The sequence below is a fragment of the Diplotaxodon limnothrissa genome, linkage group LG14, assembly GCF_057381915.1.
Source record: "Diplotaxodon limnothrissa isolate DT_005_m linkage group LG14, D_limnothrissa_male_GT1.1, whole genome shotgun sequence".
NCBI lineage: Eukaryota > Metazoa > Chordata > Actinopteri > Cichliformes > Cichlidae > Diplotaxodon > Diplotaxodon limnothrissa.
The window spans coordinates 7,661,675-7,683,173 of NC_140609.1; the positions used below are offsets into that span (position 1 = coordinate 7,661,675).

A 21,499-nucleotide genomic window follows, 5' to 3' on the forward strand; every position below is an offset into this window, starting at 1 on the left:
GTGGATTAGTTTTGTATTGTCTCTTATTTTCCAACCAGCAATAAAGCTGCCGTTTTTGAGTTTCACTCCAGTCTTCCGAGAGTCTGCATTTTGGGTCCTTTTCCTCGTTCCTGCCTGCACACAGCTGAACTATGACATTTAGGTATGTAGACATGGTCTACATACATACCTGCATGTTAGACCTAATCCCGAACCAAACTATTTAAAGCGGTATTTCCTTTAATTGTTGCTCCAGTTTTGGATATAATGAATTTATTTTTAGAAAATGGATACGTACCATAGGATTTTAAGGTTGCTGTAATTAAACCTCTATTTAAGAAACCCTCTTTTAATCAAGACAACTTAATGAACTATAGACCTATATCTAATCTTCCCTTCATATCTAAAATTCTTGAGGTAATAGTTGCCAATCAGGTGTGTTAGCACTTAAACAATAACGACCTGTTTGAAGAGTTTCAATCTGGCTTTAGAGCTCATCATAGCACTGAAACAGCTCTGGTGAAAGTTACTAATGATATTCTCATGGCCTCAGATAATGGACTGGTGACCATTCTGGTTCTACTGGACCTCAGTGCTGTTTTTGACACATTCAATCACAATATTCTCATAGAAAGGTTTGAAAATGTTGCAGGGATCAAAGGAACAGCACTAGGCTGGTTTAAATCTTACTTGTCCAACAGACTCAAGGTTTGTTTACGTAAATGATAAATCCTCTTCAACCTCTATGGTTACTTGTGGCGTACACCATAGGGTTCTGTACTTGGACTGATCCTTTTTACTATATATATGTTCCCTATTGGTAAAATCATTAGACAGCATGGGATAAATTTCCATAGCTATGCACACCTAAATCCTGATGAACCTAATCAGTTATAAAGATTACGGGCATGCTTGGAAGACATAAAAACCTGGATGTCTTCAAACTTCCTCCTTTTGAATTCCGACAAGACAGAAGTTGTCTTTGGACCAGAAGCTCAGAAAAACAAATTACTTGGTCAGTCCCTTCATCTGGATGGCATTAAATTAGCCTCCAGTAATAAAGCAAAGAACCTCTGTGTTATTTTTTGACAAAGACATGTCATTTAGATCTGACATGAAAGAGGTTTCTAGGGTCTCCTCCTTCCACCTCCGTAATATTGCTAAAATTAGAAACATCCCATCCAGGAGTGATGCTGAAAAACTAGTTGATGCCTTTGTTACTTCAAGGCTGCATTACTATAACTCTTAACTATCAGGAAGTCCACATAATGCAACTAAAAGTCTTCAGCTGATCCAAAATGCTGCAGCCAGGGTTCTGATGAATATCAAAAGAACAGATGACATCTCCTCCCGTGTTTTAAATGCACTTTAGAACAGCACGCAGCAACACTACATATGAGCGAGCGGAGGGAGGCATGGGGTCTTCACAGAGCCCCACTCTCTGCCAGCCGTCAGGGCGGGGGGGCCTGAAGGTGGAATTGGCCATCTGATCGAGGCCTGGGTTGCAGCGGCCCCCTGCCACTGCGGAGCCGGGGACGGTCTGCTTGATTTCCACCTCAGGGAGGAGGGCAACATCTGGGTCTGGGTATGAGTTCCCCCTCCGGGGCAAGAATACCTGGACCTGGGATGTAGAGAATGTTTGGGGAGTGTGATTGTGTGTACAGTGTCCATTTATGTCTGTGTCCACGTTGGGTGAGGGCCGAGTGTTTGTGGTTGTGTGTATGAGGGTGGGAAGGTATGTTTGTGTCTGCCGTACACATCACCACAAACAACACCACAAGCAGAGCACAAGTTTTAAGCCAGCGTGGTGTGATTATAGATGCCGTGCAGGTGGGTCCATCTCACATGCAGCGGCATCGCAGAACACGCCCCGCCACATACCCTCTTCCCCCGACTAAGACCGAGGAGCCACCTCCCCCCCCCCCCCTCCATGAGCAAGCGAGGGAATAGGCCTGGAGCATCAGCGCCCCAGCCCAGCCACGGGGAAGTGACTACCTGGGCGTTCGCCTGTAGATCTAGCGGCGCTGGTGACGAGGTGGTTCCAGGGACCGCCCACGCTTCCAGCGGCACCCCCATCCCGCTAGCGCACCAGCCTGTGGCTCACCTGAGCCGGTCGTTCCCTCGCGCTGTCCAACAATTACAATAATTATACGGTTGCTGTAACAGATTGTAGATACAATGCAGGTGAGTCCATCTCACCTGCAGCAGCATCCCAGACCAGCCACAATAATAAAGATTTTTCTATTTCATTATAAACTTTGTCCTAATTATGTCATGAGTTTTTACTATTTAAAAAGAAAAAGAAAGCATCACAAAAACACTTAAGGTCATGAAAATTAATTGTATTGCTGCAATACTTAAATATCTGTGGTCTAATCTATTTTTATTCACCAATCTCATTGTAGCAATAATATGCCTTTTTGGTCCAAGTTAATTATTTGAATTTTAAAACTCTTTTAGCCAAATAACTTTGAAGTTGTTACTAAAACTCATCATCCCCATTTACTACTTTTGTTTCATTCTTTAAAAATTTAGAAGCATAAATATCAGTCTTTTGGAAAAATTACATTTTATACAGTATTATTAAGTCTACATATTCCAAGTGAGTTATGTCAGAATGCACTAGAGCAATTTAACTCTATTACATCATAGCATTCTATTTGCAAGAATCCCAGTGTTAATCCACTGTTCTTGGCCAATGATATCCACTCCTCAGCACTATGGGGGCGCTAATGTACATCTACGCTGGTTGCCAACCACCATGAACATTTAAAGAGCAGAAGAAGAAGAAGAGGACACTAAAGAGTTCAGGTGCACGACATGAGGATTTAATGAGACAGCTTTTATCTTACTGCTTTCGTGGAAGATCAGGTGAGAACCATACAAATTCCCTTACACATGATGTTTATATAAATATATTCATCCAATAAAGCAAAGTAATATAGGTTATTATATTACGTTCGGATACACCAAAGCATCTAATTTTTGACAGTTTAGCTAGCCAGCATGCTAGTAGCAAAAGTTTGACATTCTGTTGCTGTTGGTTTGATTAATTTTGGTTTTAGCATCACAAAACTTGTGGTTTTAAAACTAGTGAGATCTGTTTTCAGAAAATATTTTACAAATGAAACAAAAACTGTAGGACAAATATGCTTATTGTTCAACCATACTAAATCATTATTTTAATTTATAACTTTAAGAAATATAAAAGGTTAAGGAAATGTGGATATGAAAATTAACTCATTAAGATTTGCAGTAACCTTAGACCAAATAAAATATACGAAACAGAACTTCCACAGGTAGGGCATGCAGCCTCTGACACACAGTGATACAAGATAGGAGGAACACAGATATTTGGAACCTTTAGGGGAGCTCTCCCCAACATAAATAGATTTTTCGATCTGTTTATTTCTATGTCTACATACATTTTGTAGTATAATGTGTTATTTCTAAAGTCATTAATACCTGATCTTTGCAGGGGATGGCGGCAACAAGGCCACGGAGAGCTAAAATAAATCCCATACAAGATGCTAGGTATTACTGCTCCTTAGGTGAAGACAAGGCAGGATTTGATGTGAGGTATATTGATTCATTTAAAGGTGAGTTGATTCCAAAGAATGCAGTCAGCTTCTCAAAATAGAAATTTTTATGTTTTTTGTAGTTTTTTTGTAGCATACCATGCATGAGAAAATTAATAATCACGAATATAATTATACTTGTTTTATTATTATTATTATTATATTTCTATTTTTTCCTTGTCTTTCCCCAAGGAATTATGAACATGTTACATGTTCCAAAATAAATAATACAATATAATCAAATAAAAAACATATTTAAAAACAAGAAGGATTTTAATTAAATGGTTTATAGTTTATTGCCCAATTTGTTTTTGATGTGTGTCTTTAGGTCGCGGTGTGTTCAGCTGTCGGTCATTTCAAAAGGGAGATTTTCTTTTTGAGTACAGAGGACAAATCATAACTAAAGAGGAACAAGAAAACCGAATGAAACTTTACCATGATGCACTCAAGGTTTTCATATTTGATTTCAAGTTCAATGGAAAACAGTTATGGTATGTAACTGCTTTGATAAAGGATAAAATACATGAGGTTTACAAATTATAATATTCAAATAATATTTTGAATTGAATATTAAAATGTTATTCAGACGTTCTACAACCTAATATACTTAATGACTTTCTTTACAGAGTGTAATTGTTATTGTATACTTTTTGTTTTAGTGTTGATGCTACCAGAGAGGACGGCTCACTTGGCAGACTTGTAAATGACGATAATGTGAATCCAAACAGTAAAATGACAGTTACCAGAGTGGATGGAAGGCCCCATCTCTGTTTGTTTGCAATCAAAGATATTGGTCCAGGAGAAGAAATCACCTATAACTATGGTGATTCCAACTGGCCATGGAGAAGCAAGGTATAATGTAAATAGTACAGTATAAGTATAAATAGTATTAAATGAATAAAGGCTATACTGAAAAGTATGCATACACACACGGGTCCTGTGTAATACTCAACTGGACAGGTCCAGACATTAGGAGGACTGTATTCATCTTGGCTAGACCCAAAGACTGCCATTCATTATTCATGCTTCTTCCTTAGAAATCCAACATGGTGGCATCTCAGGCTGTGGATGAGATTGCAGCCAGTTCCTCTCCTAACGACGCAACAAAGGTAAATTGGAGTTTCAGTGTCAGATTGTTTTAGTTGTAGACTGAGGTGCTAGTTATTAGGCAGTATTGAGGTATGTGGGTCCTTGGTTATCTTGACCAAGTAAGATGCACGCATTAGGAGGACTGAGATTTGAAACAGGAAGTATAAACAACTGAGTTCTACCTACAAGTGCGCCCACACACACGGGTCCTGTGTATTACTCAACTGGACAGGTCCAGACATTAGGAGGACCGAGTTTCGAAATGAATTCAGATCAATGAGAGTTACTCTGGCAATTGTGCATACACACACGGGTCCTGTGTATTACTCAACTGGACAGGTCCAGACATTAGGAGGACTGTATTCATCTTGGCTAGACCCAAAGACTGCCATTCATTATTCATGCTTCTTCCTTAGAAATCCAACATGGTGCCATCTCAGGCTGTGGATGAGAATGCAGCCAGTTCCTCTCCTAACGACACAACAAAGGTAAATTGGAGTTTCAGTGTCAGATTGTTTTAGTTGTAGACTGAGGTGCTAGTTATTAGGCAGTATTGAGGTATGTGGGTCCTTGGTTATCTTGACCAAGTAAGATGCACGCATTAGGAGGACTGAGATTTGAAACAGGAAGTATAAACAACTGAGTTCTACCTACAAGTGCGCCCACACACACGGGTCCTGTGTATTACTCAACTGGACAGGTCCAGACATTAGGAGGACTGAGTTTAGAAATGAATTCAGATCAATGAGAGTTACTCTGGCAATTGTGCATACACACACGGGTCCTGTGTATTACTCAACTGGACGGGTCCAGACATTAGGAGGACTGTATTCATCTTGGCTAGACCCAAAGACTGCCATTCATTATTCACGCTTCTTCCTTAGAAATCCAACATGGTGCCATCTCAGGCTGTGGATGAGAATGCAGCCAGTTCCTCTCCTAACGACGCAACAAAGGTAAATTGGAGTTTCAGTGTCAGATTGTTTTAGTTGTAGACTGAGGTGCTAGTTATTAGGCAGTATTGAGGTATGTGGGTCCTTGGTTATCTTGACCAAGTAAGATGCACGCATTAGGAGGACTGAGATTTGAAACAGGAAGTATAAACAACTGAGTTCTACCTACAAGTGCGCCCACACACACGGGTCCTGTGTATTACTCAACTGGACAGGTCCAGACATTAGGAGGACCGAGTTTCGAAATGAATTCAGATCAATGAGAGTTACTCTGGCAATTGTGCATACACACACGGGTCCTGTGTATTACTCAACTGGACAGGTCCAGACATTAGGAGGACTGTATTCATCTTGGCTAGACCCAAAGACTGCCATTCATTATTCATGCTTCTTCCTTAGAAATCCAACATGGTGCCATCTCAGGCTGTGGATGAGAATGCAGCCAGTTCCTCTCCTAACGACACAACAAAGGTAAATTGGAGTTTCAGTGTCAGATTGTTTTAGTTGTAGACTGAGGTGCTAGTTATTAGGCAGTATTGAGGTATGTGGGTCCTTGGTTATCTTGACCAAGTAAGATGCACGCATTAGGAGGACTGAGATTTGAAACAGGAAGTATAAACAACTGAGTTCTACCTACAAGTGCGCCCACACACACGGGTCCTGTGTATTACTCAACTGGACAGGTCCAGACATTAGGAGGACTGAGTTTAGAAATGAATTCAGATCAATGAGAGTTACTCTGGCAATTGTGCATACACACACGGGTCCTGTGTATTACTCAACTGGACAGGTCCAGACATTAGGAGGACTGTATTCATCTTGGCTAGACCCAAAGACTGCCATTCATTATTCACGCTTCTTCCTTAGAAATCCAACATGGTGCCATCTCAGGCTGTGGATGAGAATGCAGCCAGTTCCTCTCCTAACGACGCAACAAAGGTAAATTGGAGTTTCAGTGTCAGATTGTTTTAGTTGTAGACTGAGGTGCTAGTTATTAGGCAGTATTGAGGTATGTGGGTCCTTGGTTATCTTGACCAAGTAAGATGCACGCATTAGGAGGACTGAGATTTGAAACAGGAAGTATAAACAACTGAGTTCTACCTACAAGTGCGCCCACACACACGGGTCCTGTGTATTACTCAACTGGACAGGTCCAGACATTAGGAGGACTGAGTTTAGAAATGAATTCAGATCAATGAGAGTTACTCTGGCAATTGTGCATACACACACGGGTCCTGTGTATTACTCAACTGGACGGGTCCAGACATTAGGAGGACTGTATTCATCTTGGCTAGACCCAAAGACTGCCATTCATTATTCACGCTTCTTCCTTAGAAATCCAACATGGTGCCATCTCAGGCTGTGGATGAGAATGCAGCCAGTTCCTCTCCTAACGACGCAACAAAGGTAAATTGGAGTTTCAGTGTCAGATTGTTTTAGTTGTAGACTGAGGTGCTAGTTATTAGGCAGTATTGAGGTATGTGGGTCCTTGGTTATCTTGACCAAGTAAGATGCACGCATTAGGAGGACTGAGATTTGAAACAGGAAGTATAAACAACTGAGTTCTACCTACAAGTGCGCCCACACACACGGGTCCTGTGTATTACTCAACTGGACAGGTCCAGACATTAGGAGGACTGAGTTTAGAAATGAATTCAGATCAATGAGAGTTACTCTGGCAATTGTGCATACACACACGGGTCCTGTGTAATACTCAACTGGACAGGTCCAGACATTAGGAGGACTGTATTCATCTTGGCTAGACCCAAAGACTGCCATTCATTATTCACGCTTCTTCTTTAGAAATCCAACATGGTGGCATCTCAGGCTGTGGATGAGAATGCAGCCAGTTCCTCTCCTAACGACGCAACAAAGGTAAATTGGAGTTTCAGTGTCAGATTGTTTTAGTTGTAGACTGAGGTGCTAGTTATTAGGCAGTATTGAGGTATGTGGGTCCTTGGTTATCTTGACCAAGTAAGATGCACGCATTAGGAGGACTGAGATTTGAAACAAGAAGTATGAAACCCCAACCCTAAATCTGGTTTGCATAAAGACGTAGTTCTCGGCTTGGTTGAAATGAACTCTGATGTAGTTAGATCGCATATTTGAATTTCAGCTGATCAAGGAGCAAGAATGAAGCTTACTATAGGAAGGAGCATGTAAATACAACCGAAACAATCGCTAAACTCTTTCCTGTTAATGCTAAGCACATTTATGTAACATTGTTGTGTAAAGGCCATCCGTTATGTCTTGATGGATTCATGACTTCATGATTTAATTATACTTTTTTACACTCCCAGTCAAAACTTTGGACACATCTTCTCATTTCAGAAAGAACAAATTGTAAGTCTAATCTTTTTTGGGTGTTGTGGGTCCACAATGAATTTTCTTTTCATTGTGGTTTTGTAATATATACCATAATATAAAACCTAGAAGAACAAATTGTTTTGAAAATTGATCTATATACAGCAGGTATTTTTCCCTTTAAATTTTGCATTGCAAAAGTTACAAAAATTGATTTAATAGTTTTAGTAACACTTGAACCTGTTTTTTTTTTTTTCTTCCGTCCTTAACTCCTTTTTAAAGAGGAACCAAAACAACTATTTGGTTGTGATATTTTACATCACAAAAGTATGAATTTTGTTTTTGATTACACTGTTTTTTTTTTTTTGTTTTTTTTTACCAAACAGGACTGCGATCATGATCTAGTCCCTGACGAAATGTCAAGTTTAGAAAAATGTTTTGCATGTGGAGGACCTTTTTCGCCTCTGAAATGGAGTGGTGTGAGATGTGAAGGTAATTATTTAATTATGGAAGGTTGGGTACATTAGAATATCTTAAATATGATCCATAAGGAACACTATAAAAACTAATCCATAAGTAAATATGATATATGTTCATAATGAACCTTTTACATCTGCACTTTTTACATATTTACTTACCATGTCATTATTAAAGCTGCTATACCCAATTTGCAAAAACAAGTTAGCTTAACATATTTTTTTTTCATGTTCATAACAACATTTTAACAAAGCATAGCTATAAATGTTGTTTGGAGATTAAAGAAAAAAAAATGAAGTGGTTCTGTTGCATTTGTCTAAAACCATCAGCCAATAACATGGCTCAGTCCAGAAAAACGATAGAACAGTCTTTCCTGACTCCTTAAATTCTACATTAACATGGCTCCACCACACTATGCACTGGCCTGTTTAGCAGCAAAGCACACCAGGGGGTGTGGCCTATGGATAATATCCAATGGGAGGGGGGAGCCTTCTTGACTGTGTTTATGCTTCCATCTAGCCTGTTTTTTTATATTGGGGAAAGCGGCTTTAACTACCTTTCTTTTATTAACTTAATTTTTCTCTGTCTAGTTTGCTACCAGTCCTGGCACAAAAGATGTTATGTTAGCCACAAGGTGAACCTCACTGAACCTCTTCCAGAGGTAAGTGTTTTTGCAGAATTCTTCTCAGTAAAATATGTAAGGTAAACAAAGTCTTACTTTGTGTTTTTGATTGTTATTAGGTCTTTAGTGAAGATAGTTCAAGTGAGGGGGCTTCATCAGAAGAGGAATATGTGCCAGATTCTATAGCTGACTCAGACAGCTCATGGGACAACAAATCAGAGCCTTTAAATATAAGTTGCAAACAAGTACAGAACTCTGAGATCTCCAGCAGTCAATCTGCTTGCAAAACGAAAAGACCTCGCCTAGAAAGTTTTTTAGAGAGAGTAGGACAAAGAATTTCAGAAGATGCCGAATCAATATCTGAAGATGGAATTGGCACAAGACAGCTCGACGTATCAGGGGTTATTGCCACAGCAGAAAAGTCTGATGCTGAAGGCATTGTTGATGACTCTAATACTACGGCTGAAGATTCCTTAAAAACATCCTCCTCACTAAGAAACAAAACATACTGCTACATTTGTGGAAAACTACAGACAAAGTTTACACGTCATTTAAAAACTCATGAGAAATCACATGCAGATGTTGCTCGAGTTTTAAGTCTTCCCAAGAAGTCCAAAGACCGTTTGAAAATGCTTTCTAAGCTGCGAAACAAAGGAAACCACAGACATAACTCGGAGGTCATCGCAAGTGGGATTGGATCATTAAAAACCAGACGCACATCAAAAAAACCCTACAAAGGAAAAGACTATATTCACTGCATTTATTGCGAGGCATTATATCTTAAAAGAGATCTTTGGAGACATGTTCGTAAATGTTCTTCAAAACCAGTGGAGGCCAATTCAGAGGGGGGACGAAAAAAGGTCTTGTCTCTGGCCTGTATGAGTGAGTCAGCTCTGTGTCAGCAAGTTTCCCCCGGTGTTTGGAAGATATTAGCTGTCATGAAAGATGATGAAATAACTTCTACTGTGCGAAGTGACTTCTCTATTCTTCAGCTTGCTCAATCATTCTTTAACAAACATGGGAAAGATCCCACCAAATTTGACTACATTCGCCAGACACTCCGAGAATGTGGAAGACTTCTGCTCACACTTCGGAAAGAATGCTCAATACACACTTTTGAGGATGCTGTAAGACCTGCAAATTTCAATGTGGTTATCAAAGCTGTTAAGAAGGTGTGTGGGTATGATGAAGAAAAGAACTGCTACTCGACTCCAAGCCTTGCTTTAAAGTTGGGACACTCACTGCAGAAAGTCTGTGATATTATACATTGCAGAGCACTGATGGCAGAAGACAGTGCACTGATAAAGTCAACCCAGAGTTTCAAAACCCTTTATGCTACAAAGTGGTCAGAACTCATCTCCCATACTGCATTAACCACACTAAACGAGCGGCACTTCAACAAGCCTTCCACACTTCCTTTCACAGAAGATGTTCAGCGTCTTCATAGACATCTGGAGAAGACTACAGAACAAGCACTGAAGGACTTGGAAGAGCATAGTTCACCAAAATCATACAGTGAACTTTGTAAAGCTACCATGGCAAATGTAATACTATTTAACAGGAGAAGAGGGGGAGAAATTTCAAAGATGACACTGAATGGCTTCCAGGAGAGAGACACTAGTACCCTGCACAAGGATGTTGCAATTGGACTGACAAAATTTGAACTTTACCTTTGTCAACACTTCAGTCGTGTAGAATTGAGGGGTAAACGAGGACGCAAGGTTGCAGTGCTACTTTCACCAGACATGGTGAATGCCATAACACGGCTGACAGAGAAAAGACAAGACTGTGGTGTTCTGGCAGAAAACATATTCCTGTTTGCCAGACCTCATTGTCTGACTCCCTACAGAGGACAGGACTGTTTGAGGATTTATGCGACTGAATGTGGGGCTGAAAACCCTGAACACCTACGTTCAACGCAGTTGCGCAAACATGTCGCAACTTTGTCTCAGATCTTAAACCTCAAGAATCACGAGTTAGACCAAGTTGCCAACTTCCTAGGTCATGATATTCGTGTTCATCGCGAATATTATAGACTTCCAGAGGCTACTACCCAGCTTGCCAAAATATCCAAACTACTGATTGCCATGGAGAAAGGGTCTCTCAAAAGCCTTCAAGGCAAAACACTTGAAGAGATTGAAATCGAAGGTAAAGTGGTGTTAAGGTTAAGAATTATACACGTTTCCTGCACTATAACCTTATAATTCATTAAGACAATCTTTTATTTTGTTAGATAACCTACAGTTGACAGATTCAAGTGAAGAAAGTGAGGTCGGAGCGGAGCGTGAGGAGGTCGGAGCGGAGCGTGAGGAGGTCGGAGCGGAGCGTGAGGAGGTCGGAGCGGAGCGTGAGGAGGTCGGAGCGGAGCGTGAGGAGGTCGGAGCGGAGCGTGAGGAGGTCGGAGCGGAGCGTGAGGAGGTCGGAGCGGAGCGTGAGGAGGTCGGAGCGGAGCGTGAGGAGGTCGGAGCGGAGCGTGAGGTCAATGAAGGAAATCTTGTATATCCACAGATTGGTAAGTACAATGTGATTAGTCTCAACTTTGTTCAATTTATGAAATCACATGACTAATAGACTTTATTACAGATTCTAGAATGATGAAGAAAGTTGTCAAGGAACCTCCAGGTATGTGTTTGTCATCATTTATTGAAGCTTTTACCTTTGTAACTACTTCCTAGACACTTTTGCTACCTTTGCTATCTTTATGTAAAAAAAAAAAAGATAATTCATTACTATCATTTTTCCAGTGATTGTTACCTTTGTCCAAATGGTAATTTAAAGAAAGTCAAGGATCTTTCTAAAGACCAGCTCAACAGAATAGAAAGGTCAGTTTTGGAGGATGGTCAGGTAGGAAATGCTAGTTTGAACAGGTGATTTTGAGCTGTGATTTAAAGTTCTAGAGAGAATCTAATGAGCAGAGGAAGTTCCAGAGGGTGCAATTAGCAGTGGCAAAGGATTGTACCCTCAGATTTATGATTTTGATGATGGGGGTAAGGAGGTTAGTGTTAGCAGTGTTGTGGGAGAGTGACAGTAAAGACAATCCCTCAGGGTGGCGGGGGCGAGGTTGTTGAAGGCTTAAAAGTTGATTAGGAGTTTGCACTCAATACTATAGTCAGTGTGCAGCCAGTAATGTTCTTTTTAGGATGTGGTGATATAGTCTCTAGAGTGAGTGCAGTAGAGTAAGGGGGCAGCAGAGTTCTTAATAGATTGCAGTTCTTGGAGGTGAGTTTGGGGAAAGCAAAGATGCTGGGATTCTTTTTGAGGGTGGAGAGAATGGATAGGATTAGGAAGAACAATATCATTGGGACTGCACATGTTGGAAAAAATGTCTACATTGTTCTACATTGGCCAGGTTGAGGTTGTGTTGGGCATGTGCAAACAAGGGACAGTGAGGAAGGTTTGTTGAAGGATGTTAGAAAGGAAGCTGCCCTGCAGGAGACAGAAGGAGATGAGATTAATCAAGAGAGATGAAAATAGTTGGTGTGTGGAGGGCTGATCTACTACTCTTTATTTACCTGGTTTGCGCTTCTGAAGTATTCCCTCTACGCTCTCATCCTCTTTCTACAGTAAATCAGTGGTGAGTGGAAAGTTGACCAGTCACCGGAGTAGTGATGGGTCGTTCGCGAACGAAATGGCTCTTAGAGCTGGTTCTTTGAAGTGAACGATGCGAGCCGGCTCCTTATTGGGAGCCGTGGATTTTTTTTTTTTACTTTCTCTTGCCCTCTCTCTCACTTTTTTCGCTGCACGTCAGCCTTGTGTTTGCGCTGAGTAGAGACGGGAGGGGCGCAAACAGAGCCTTGCGTTTGCACCCCTCCCGCCTCTGAGCAGAGGGAGGAGCTAGGGGCGGTAGTTACACTCGCAACAGCAGTAGCACACGAAAAGAGCAGCAGGGAGAGAGAGAGAAAGAGAGCCGGGAGCAACAACAAGAGACAATGTCGTCACATTAGAAAGGTGGAGTAAAGAAAATGAGTGACACCAAGAAAAGAAGCAAAATCTAGAACCATTTAAATTTTACTGACAATACATAGGCAGAGTGTAGAGTCTGCAAGAAAAGGATATCATATAGAGCCGGTGCACGGGCACCTGAAAACTGTCCACTCATCAGTGCGATGGGAAGATAAAACACAGTGAATTAAGTGTGATATAAGTGAAGCTGCCAGTGTGTCTACCCACTGAGCTGAGCACTGGGCACTTGGTATTTTTAAATTTAAAGTTTAAATTTTAAAAGTTAAATTGTAAATGGTAGGTTTTTGTATTTTATAATTTATTTTTTAAATTTTATGTGGAGTGAATAAATAAAAGCAGATTTATATAATGAACATATATACATAGAAAACACGTTTTTAAACATTAGTAATTCATTTTGTGCATAATTTTATATTGTTGTTAATAATAAATGAATGAAAGCAACAAAATAACCTGAAGAGCCGGTTCGGGAGCCGAAAGAGCCGGCTCTTTTTAGTGAGCCGAGCCGAGAGAGCCGGATCTCTAAAAAGAGCCGGAAATCCCATCACTACACCGGAGTCTTGTTTGGAGAAAAATTCAGCCTTGTATCTTTTAATATCAGCTGTAATAGCTCTAGCCATATTCCACATTCACATGTGTCACCTTAAACTAAAAGTCATAGTTGCGACTCTGGATTTATCTTAGAAACCATATTCAAGATTTCAAGGTCCATTAGTTGCTTGACCACATTCAGGAGCATTTGACATTACATTATAAGAGATTTAATACAACAAATATATGCTTACTGTTTTGTTTTGTTTTTCAGCACAAAGTAAAAATGGAGCGGGTAAGGTCATTGAACCCAACAGAATACTAAACAAGGAGATGAAGCCAAGCAGTAAGAAGAAAACAAATGAACAATCTGGTAAATGGTGACATGCATACAAAAGTCACTTAAGCACAAATGTAAACTTCATGCATTTTTGAACCCAGTTATCCACACCACCCAAGCCAGTATGGTGACTATGCTCATCTTTCTGCCAGGGACCGTACCATAATTCTACAACTTGGTTAGACAATTATATTAACCTACTTGGTAAGGTAAAACATAAATCACATTCAATGTGGAACAATACCTTGTATTAAGTAATGGGATAAATGTTTAAATTACTTTCCCTATGCCTGTTTTAATCTGTAATACATTTAAATACTTATCATTTTCAAAACAGCAATGCACCAAAACAATTAATAAACAAAGCAATGAGAACATATTATGATTTGGGTTTTTAATTTTGAGGATTCCTCAACCATTGGGCTTCTACATTATCTCCATACTCTGAACATCATCTTATTCCCATAGGCAGAATCTGGATAATATTGGAAAATTTGGGCTGGTTTGGCTAATTGTGGGCTGTAACCTGAACGTCTTGAAGAAAATTATGTTCACTGAAAAAACCTGAAGGCCCACCTCATGGTCAGGCAGGGTCCACCCTTGTTTTTAAATAAACATTTGAGTCAGACAGTTATATATGAAATGTTTGAGTATATGTTATACATTTCAAATTATTACAATATCATGCTATACATGTTTTTTGTTGTATAACGGTGTGTGGAATAAAATGCTCTCCATCCATAGTGATTTGCCATAGCTATTTATTGGAATTCTGACTTAATGTGGGCTACCTTTCAGAATTTTACATTTAAATAAATGTATTCATCCATTGTAATAAGTATTTAAACAGTCAGCATTACAGGATTTATACCAAAGAAACACTGTTACAACAAATTCACCTTAAAGGGGACATATTATGCAAAACCCACTTTTTTTTGTTGCTTTTGTATGTATATTTGGTTATGAATTGCCTCCCGACTCCTTAAGTGTAGGTTTTCAACAACTAAAAAAGGAGCTCTTTTAGGTCCCAGGTAGTGTATTTTGCACAATCCAGCATAATCACAGCCTCAGCACCTGTCCTCGTGGACAATGCAAAGGCCGTCTTTGGGCTGTGTAGACTAAACACTAACTGTTCTTAGCAGGGCTGTAAAACTAGTGTGTGCAGAACTCAATTCTTCGGCTTATTTGAAGGAAGCCGATTATCGCCATTATATTTTTGCATCCTACAACCATGTCAACTCACACAATTGAGCATAATACGTCCCCTTTAATTTAAAAATTGTTTAAAAAGTAGTTTGTTTACATTTATTTTTTTCTGCTTCTAGCTTCTCTGGAAAATGCAAGGAGGGTCAAAAAGCATCCTTGGTCTCCCACGGAGGTTGCTGCGATAATGAAGTATTTTGGCGAACATATCAAAAAAGGAAAACTGGCCACTATTATCGAATGCCAGCAATGCAAAACTGCAGAAGATCCTGCTCTGGCTGGTCGTTCTATTCAAAACATCAGAGATTTTGTGAGGAATCGGGGCGTGTCGTTGAAGAAAAAAGAAAATCCTATGTAGAGGAGTCTACATAACTCCAAAGTACTTCTTGGAGGAGTTACAAAAGATATTTTGTATGTTTTGGTTTCTCATTTATTTATTTTAGAATTTTACTATTAGAAGATTGGTAAATTCATTTTGTTGACACTGTTTTAGTGCATCTGATCTAAGAGGACATATAATTTTATATTGCCAGTTATTTTCATTTCTGTTAACAAAACAATCCTGTTTTTGTAAAATGCACTCAATTTGTTCCTTTTATTCACCTGTTGCCCTTTTAATACACACAAAATACATGTTTGTGTATGTGTATGGCCTTTGTCCTGTTAATAAAGTTAGCCCTGACAATTACTGTTCATGTCAGGGGGAGGAGCCAAGTTACCTAATTAGTGTTGTCCTCTTATTACACCATGTTGTCAGGTTCTTATATTTTGAGTTCTGGTGTGTTTTTCACAATTTTGAAGTGAGATTTGTGTTGTACAACTCAAATGGGATTTTTAAAGATGCACTTCATCTATCTAGCACAAGCGGAAAGGGGGGTCCGTTTAGTGTTGCAAAAATCTTGTTTGAAAAAATTGTCCTTCCAATTCACCTTTACCAGTATGTGTGTGTGTGTGTGTGTATGTGTGTGTGTGTGTGTGGACTGCTGATCAAAGGGTCAAACATCCTTGGTCAGGAAGAGGGTAGCCTCCCCCTCACCCTAGATAGATAACACGGTGAGGAAGTCCAGCAGTTCATCTAAACAAAGAGCACTTAGACTAAAACAGACGCAACTACGTTAATCCTACCATAAAACAATAAGACACGGTACGACCTCTCATGCTCCCAAAGTGCTGTGTAATACACACAAAGTTTGCAGACTATCAAGGATTAAAACCTCTACCAATCTACAACTAATTACAAAACTCTAAGCATATATAAGTAAATATTTCTAAGCATAAATGACAATCAACAATACAAATCTAACAGTGACACACAACCATGTTGATGCCTGACTCCACCACCGCTCCATTTAATAGAAACCACGTTTCTAGTTACATGTGAAGCAACAGGGGAATGCGCGAGGGAGCAAAGGAAGGGGAAAAAGAGAAAAAAACATACCCATGAGGTAGTCAGTGGTTTCAGGGTCCACAGCGTCAAAATCTGCTTTATTCCACACATAGTGGGCAACCTGTAACACACAGGAATACATATAACCATGGAGAGTGGAAGCAGAATACCAAAAGTGGTTGTACTTGTTATTAGTCACTGCATGACTCACCGGCAAACAGAAGGAAGCCGCTTCGTGTGCAAAGTAAAGGACACTTAACTGTTCTAACTATGAAACCTGCACCAGGTTTCTGTTCTTATATGATGCAAGTAATCACGTTTCTTATGGGAAAATAGCAGAATATTCATTTTGTAATACATTCACCTCTGGTATCTTTTGGCGAATAAAGTTTAAACAAAAACTCCCTGATACCTTATAATGTTAACGGTCTCCATTACAGTCAGATGCAGACACTGATAAGATCAGTCACACAACTGGACCCTCTTTAAACATATCAGGTCAAAATAAAAATCATCCAGTCCTCAGCAGGTCTTATAATAAATACAAATTTTAATGAAAGCTTGACATATTGTACCGTTTCATTATTTATGCAACAGAAATTTAAGTCAAAAGGCCAAAAACAGTGTGTGACAAACTAAGCACACCCTCGCCAAAAATAGTAAAGTTCATGACAAAACAAGTTTGCCAGGAGAAAACCTCTTCTTTCTAAAAACAACATAGCAGCCCAGCTCAGGTTTGTAAAGCTGCATCTGTACAAACAAGACTTCTGGAACAATGTCTGTTGGTCAGATGGGACCAAAGTGGAGATTTTTCGCAGCACCGCATTTGGATAAAACCAAAAGCAGCATATCATCACCTCACACCAACTGTCAAGCATGGTGGTAGAGGGGTCATGATTTGGATTTGTGTAGCAGTAAGACCTGGGTACCTTGCAGTCATGGAGTTAATAGTGAAATCCTCTGTATACCAAAGTATTCTGCACTTGGGTTCAGTTGTTATGCAATCAATAATCACACAGTATAATATGTCATGTGTTATTGATTAACAGATGTTGTATTTATCTGCTTTTAAGATTTATATTATGTCCTGACACATAAAACTGTAAATTGAAAGAGGGTGTCCTATCTTTTTAATATGACTGTATATATACAGGTTTTTAGGTCTTCTGATTTCACACCACATCATACTTCTTACTTCTACCTGTTATTATGAGCAGAGGTGTTTTACCTTCCCAGTTTTTAAGTTCTGCCACTCTTTGATCAGGTCACGCCCATCCTTTCTTTCACCGTTTGAAAAGTAGTCTGTGGGGTATTCAGGGTCCTTGGTACCAGTAGGGGTCATGTACTTTCTACCGCCGCCAATGATCACCTGAAAACACATGCACACACACACACACACACACACACACACACGCACACACACGCGAACATTTAAATCAAATTCAGCCGTTGAAAAGTTCAATATATACTGTTAAAAACAGAAGCGTACATCAATGTCTGTGTTGTTGATGAGCTGGAATGAGATATCCGTGCAGCCGTCCGTCTTAGCAGAATCAGGCATATCGGCATCACTGTACCACGTCCTGCTGGCACTGTGGGCGTAGCTGCCTGCTGGGGTGGCGTGTTGCACCCTCGTGGTTGTTACGATGCCCACAGACTTGCCTGCAACGTAAACACAGTAGCTTCCTGCTTAACACAGGTTAACAAAAAGCACTCTGCTCCATGCTCTATGAGCAGGAAGAAAAGTCATTAGTCGTTAGTCAAAAACTTTCTCAACTCTGAATGCAAAAGTTATCTTGGTGTGAAGTCTAGTAGATACAGTACTTATTGTCCTTTTAGTACTTAATTATCCTTCATCTGACAGACATTCAAAGTTTAAGATCTCAGTCTCAGTGTGATAGCTGCAAGATGAGTGATGTGACGGCAAATTATCAGACACAGATACTCATGGCTTCATGAAGTGGTGATGTGAGATTACAAATCTCTGTCATGTATCAGAGGGATCAAAGTTCTTTATGCTCACTTGGAAAAAGTGTCCTGAAACTCAAAAGTCATTAAAGACATAACAGTCTGTAATGCGCACTGTAGGCGGCAGCAAATGGTTGATTAAACAATTAGCCAATCCACAGGCAATTAATCCAAACAATTAGGACAGCTAATTGTTAGAGCAATTTTTCAAAAATGAAAGAAATATGCTTGCAGGCTGTCAAATGTGAGCACTGAGCCTCACTTTGACACTTCACCATGGGGTTTAGAGGGGAATTTTGACATAGTTTTCTAGACTTGATGAATGAATAAAATAAAACTCCAGCTAATATGTAATTTTAATTGTGCAGGGTTATTACTTAAGAGAAAAAAGCAAAGATATCAGTGAAGAAAAAGCCTCCTGTGATGCCTCAGAGTTACAGTGGGGCAAAAAAGTATTTAGTCAGCCACCGATTGTGCAAGTTCCCCCACTTAAAATGATGACAGAGGTCAGTAATTTGCACCAGAGGTACACTTCAACTGTGAGAGACAGAATGTGAAAAAAAAATCCATGAATCCACATGGTAGGATTTGTAAAGAATTTATTGGTAAATCAGGGTGGAAAATAAGTATTTGGTCAATAACAAAAATACAACTCAATACTTTGTAACATAACCTTTGTTGGCAATAACAGAGGTCAAACGTTTACTATAGGTCTTTACCAGGTTTGCACACACAGTAGCTGGTATTTTGGCCCATTCCTCCATGCAGATCTTCTCGAGAGCAGTGATGTTTTGGGGCTGTCGCCGAGCAACACGGACTTTCAACTCCCACCACAGATTTTCTATGGGGTTGAGGTCTGGAGACTGGCTAGGCCACTCCAGGACTTTCAAATGCTTCTTACGGAGCCACTCCTTTGTTGCCCGGGCGCTGTGTTTTGGATCATTGTCATGTTGGAAGACCCAGCCTCGTTTCATCTTCAAAGTTCTCACTGATGGAAGGAGGTTTTGGCTCAAAATCTCACGATACATGGCCCCATTCATTCTGTCCTTAACACGGATCAGTCGTCCTGTCCCCTTGGCAGAAAAACAGCCCCATAGCATGATGTTTCCACCCCCATGCTTCACAGTAGGTATGGTGTTCTTGGGATGCAACTCAGTATTCTTCTTCCTCCAAACACGACGAATTGAGTTTATACCAAAAAGTTCTACTTTGGTTTCATCTGACCACATGACATTCTCCCAATCCTCTGCTGTATCATCCATGTGCTCTCTGGCAAACTTCAGACGGGCCTGGACATGCACTGGCTTCAGCAGCGGAACACGTCTGGCACTGCGGGATTTGATTCCCTGCCGTTGTAGTGTGTTACTGATGGTGACCTTTCTTACTTTGGTCCCAGCTCTCTGCAGGTCATTCACCAGGTCCCCCCGTGTGGTTCTGGGATCTTTGCTCACCGTTCTCATGATCATTTTGACCCCACGGGATGAGATCTTGCGTGGAGCCCCAGATCGAGGGAGATTATCAGTGGTCTTGTATGTCTTCCATTTTCTGATGATTGCTCCCACAGTTGATTTTTTCACACCAAGCTGCTTGCCTATTGTAGATTCACTCTTCCCAGTCTGGTGCAGGTCTACAATACTTTTCCTGGTGTCCTTCGAAAGCTCTTTGGTCTTGGCCACGGCGGAGTTTGGAGTCTGACTGTTTGAGGCTGTGGACAGGTGTCTTTTATACAGATGATGAGTTCAAACAGGTGCCATTCATACAGGTAACGAGTGGGGGACAGAAAAGCTTCTTACAGAGGACGTTACAGGTCTGTGAGAGCCAGAGATTTTCCTTGTTTGAGGTGACCAAATACTTATTTTCCACCCTAATTTACGAATAAATTCTTTACAAATCCTACCATGTGGATTCATGGATTTTTTTTTCACATTCTGTCTCTCACAGTTGAAGTGTACCTCTGGTGCAAATTACTGACCTCTGTCATCATTTTAAGTGGGGGAACTTGCACAATCGGTGGCTGACTAAATACTTTTTTGCCCCACTGTATCTCAAGAGGTGCCGGGCTCCAGGTGAACCTTGCTGCTAGAAACTGCGTGGAAGGACACGACCGTTTCCAAAATGTTTTTTACAACATTAAATAGAAGCGTCTTCAAAAAACTGGTTCTCTGCAACATTCGCACCTGAGCATCGGTCTTTGGCATAGCGCTGGGGTCATGGCCATGACACTCTGCCTGTGTGCGTGTCATGAGATATTTATGGATGCTGATAACACTGGAACACGATAACAGTCAAGGTGCTTTCCCGTGTAGTAGATTATGCTGTGGTGGAACCTGAGGCTGCGAGCTGCTGTTGCTCCCTGCTCCCCGGTGGCCCCTGTAATACCACTCTGACAGGGCACTGCAGCTCACAGCAGAGCGCTCAGCTGTAAAATCAGGTTTTGTTGAGGCCGTGTAAGACCTGGGGGATTTTCTTTTGACAGAAGCTAGAACCTAAATGTGACACGCAGGGCCATGTCAGGTATCTGCCTGCTCTTTGTACAAGAGTCACACAATCCCATTTGTTGCTTCAATCACGGCATCTTTTAAATTCTTATCCTCTGAGTGTCATCTGTGCAGCAATGAGTTGCACTTGTTCACATGAGCCTATTGCCATCTGCTGAATATCACCATTACCATTAGTCTGTTTTATAAATCATTTGCTCATTATTATACATCACGTAAGCATTATGGTGAAATGTTATGGGCTTTTTCGCTTTAATCTTGTGGCATCTTGTTTTTAAACATCAGTTAAATTCTCATTTAAAGGTATTTTCTTACATTTACAATCATCTGCCACTAAATGTCGTCTCCGCCGCTGAATTTCCCGTCAACAAAAAAGCTGCAGCAGTGTTTTCTGAAGCATGTCAATTGAATAAAAATGCTAATTTAAATGTTTTTATGCTCTGCTTTGCGGTTCTCATCACCCACATTTTGTCATTTTTATGCAAATGTTTCTGTTTCCATTTTTCCGCCTCTGGCATAAAAAATATGGCGTAACCTTTTTTTAATTTCACTTACAAAGCTCTGACTGGCTCAACAGTTTTTCCAATTCAAATAAGCTTCACGGAGC

The 21,499-nt window shown here is 40.4% G+C and overlaps 3 protein-coding genes across 3 annotated transcripts in view; 2 read left to right on the forward strand and 1 right to left on the reverse strand.

The window, feature by feature from the left end:
* alp3 (alkaline phosphatase 3) overlaps window positions 1-21,499 on the reverse strand; it is a 43,726-nt gene that overhangs the window by 11,583 nt on the left and 10,644 nt on the right. Inside the window, exons 5-7 of the mRNA XM_085371491.1 lie at window positions 17,916-18,088; window positions 17,655-17,795; window positions 16,478-16,547 (exon numbers count right to left, since the gene is read on the reverse strand). Coding sequence (XP_085227617.1) covers window positions 16,478-16,547; window positions 17,655-17,795; window positions 17,916-18,088 — 384 coding nt within the window. The remainder of the gene's footprint in view (window positions 1-16,477; window positions 16,548-17,654; window positions 17,796-17,915; window positions 18,089-21,499) is intronic.
* On the forward strand, window positions 2,437-9,935 carry LOC146618311 (uncharacterized). Its single transcript, XM_085371394.1, has 15 exons — window positions 2,437-2,850; window positions 3,458-3,578; window positions 3,886-4,048; window positions 4,217-4,409; window positions 4,595-4,666; window positions 5,063-5,134; window positions 5,531-5,602; window positions 5,999-6,070; window positions 6,467-6,538; window positions 6,935-7,006; window positions 7,403-7,474; window positions 8,290-8,395; window positions 8,971-9,041; window positions 9,122-9,862; window positions 9,909-9,935. Exons 2-15 carry the CDS (start codon window positions 3,461-3,463, stop codon window positions 9,933-9,935), a joined length of 1,923 nt encoding a protein of 640 aa, XP_085227520.1. The 5' UTR covers window positions 2,437-2,850; window positions 3,458-3,460.
* On the forward strand, window positions 9,889-15,428 carry LOC146618312 (uncharacterized). Its single transcript, XM_085371576.1, has 6 exons — window positions 9,889-11,150; window positions 11,236-11,273; window positions 11,358-11,514; window positions 11,574-11,624; window positions 13,771-13,869; window positions 15,162-15,428. Exons 1-6 carry the CDS (start codon window positions 9,941-9,943, stop codon window positions 15,395-15,397), a joined length of 1,791 nt encoding a protein of 596 aa, XP_085227702.1. The 5' UTR covers window positions 9,889-9,940; the 3' UTR covers window positions 15,398-15,428.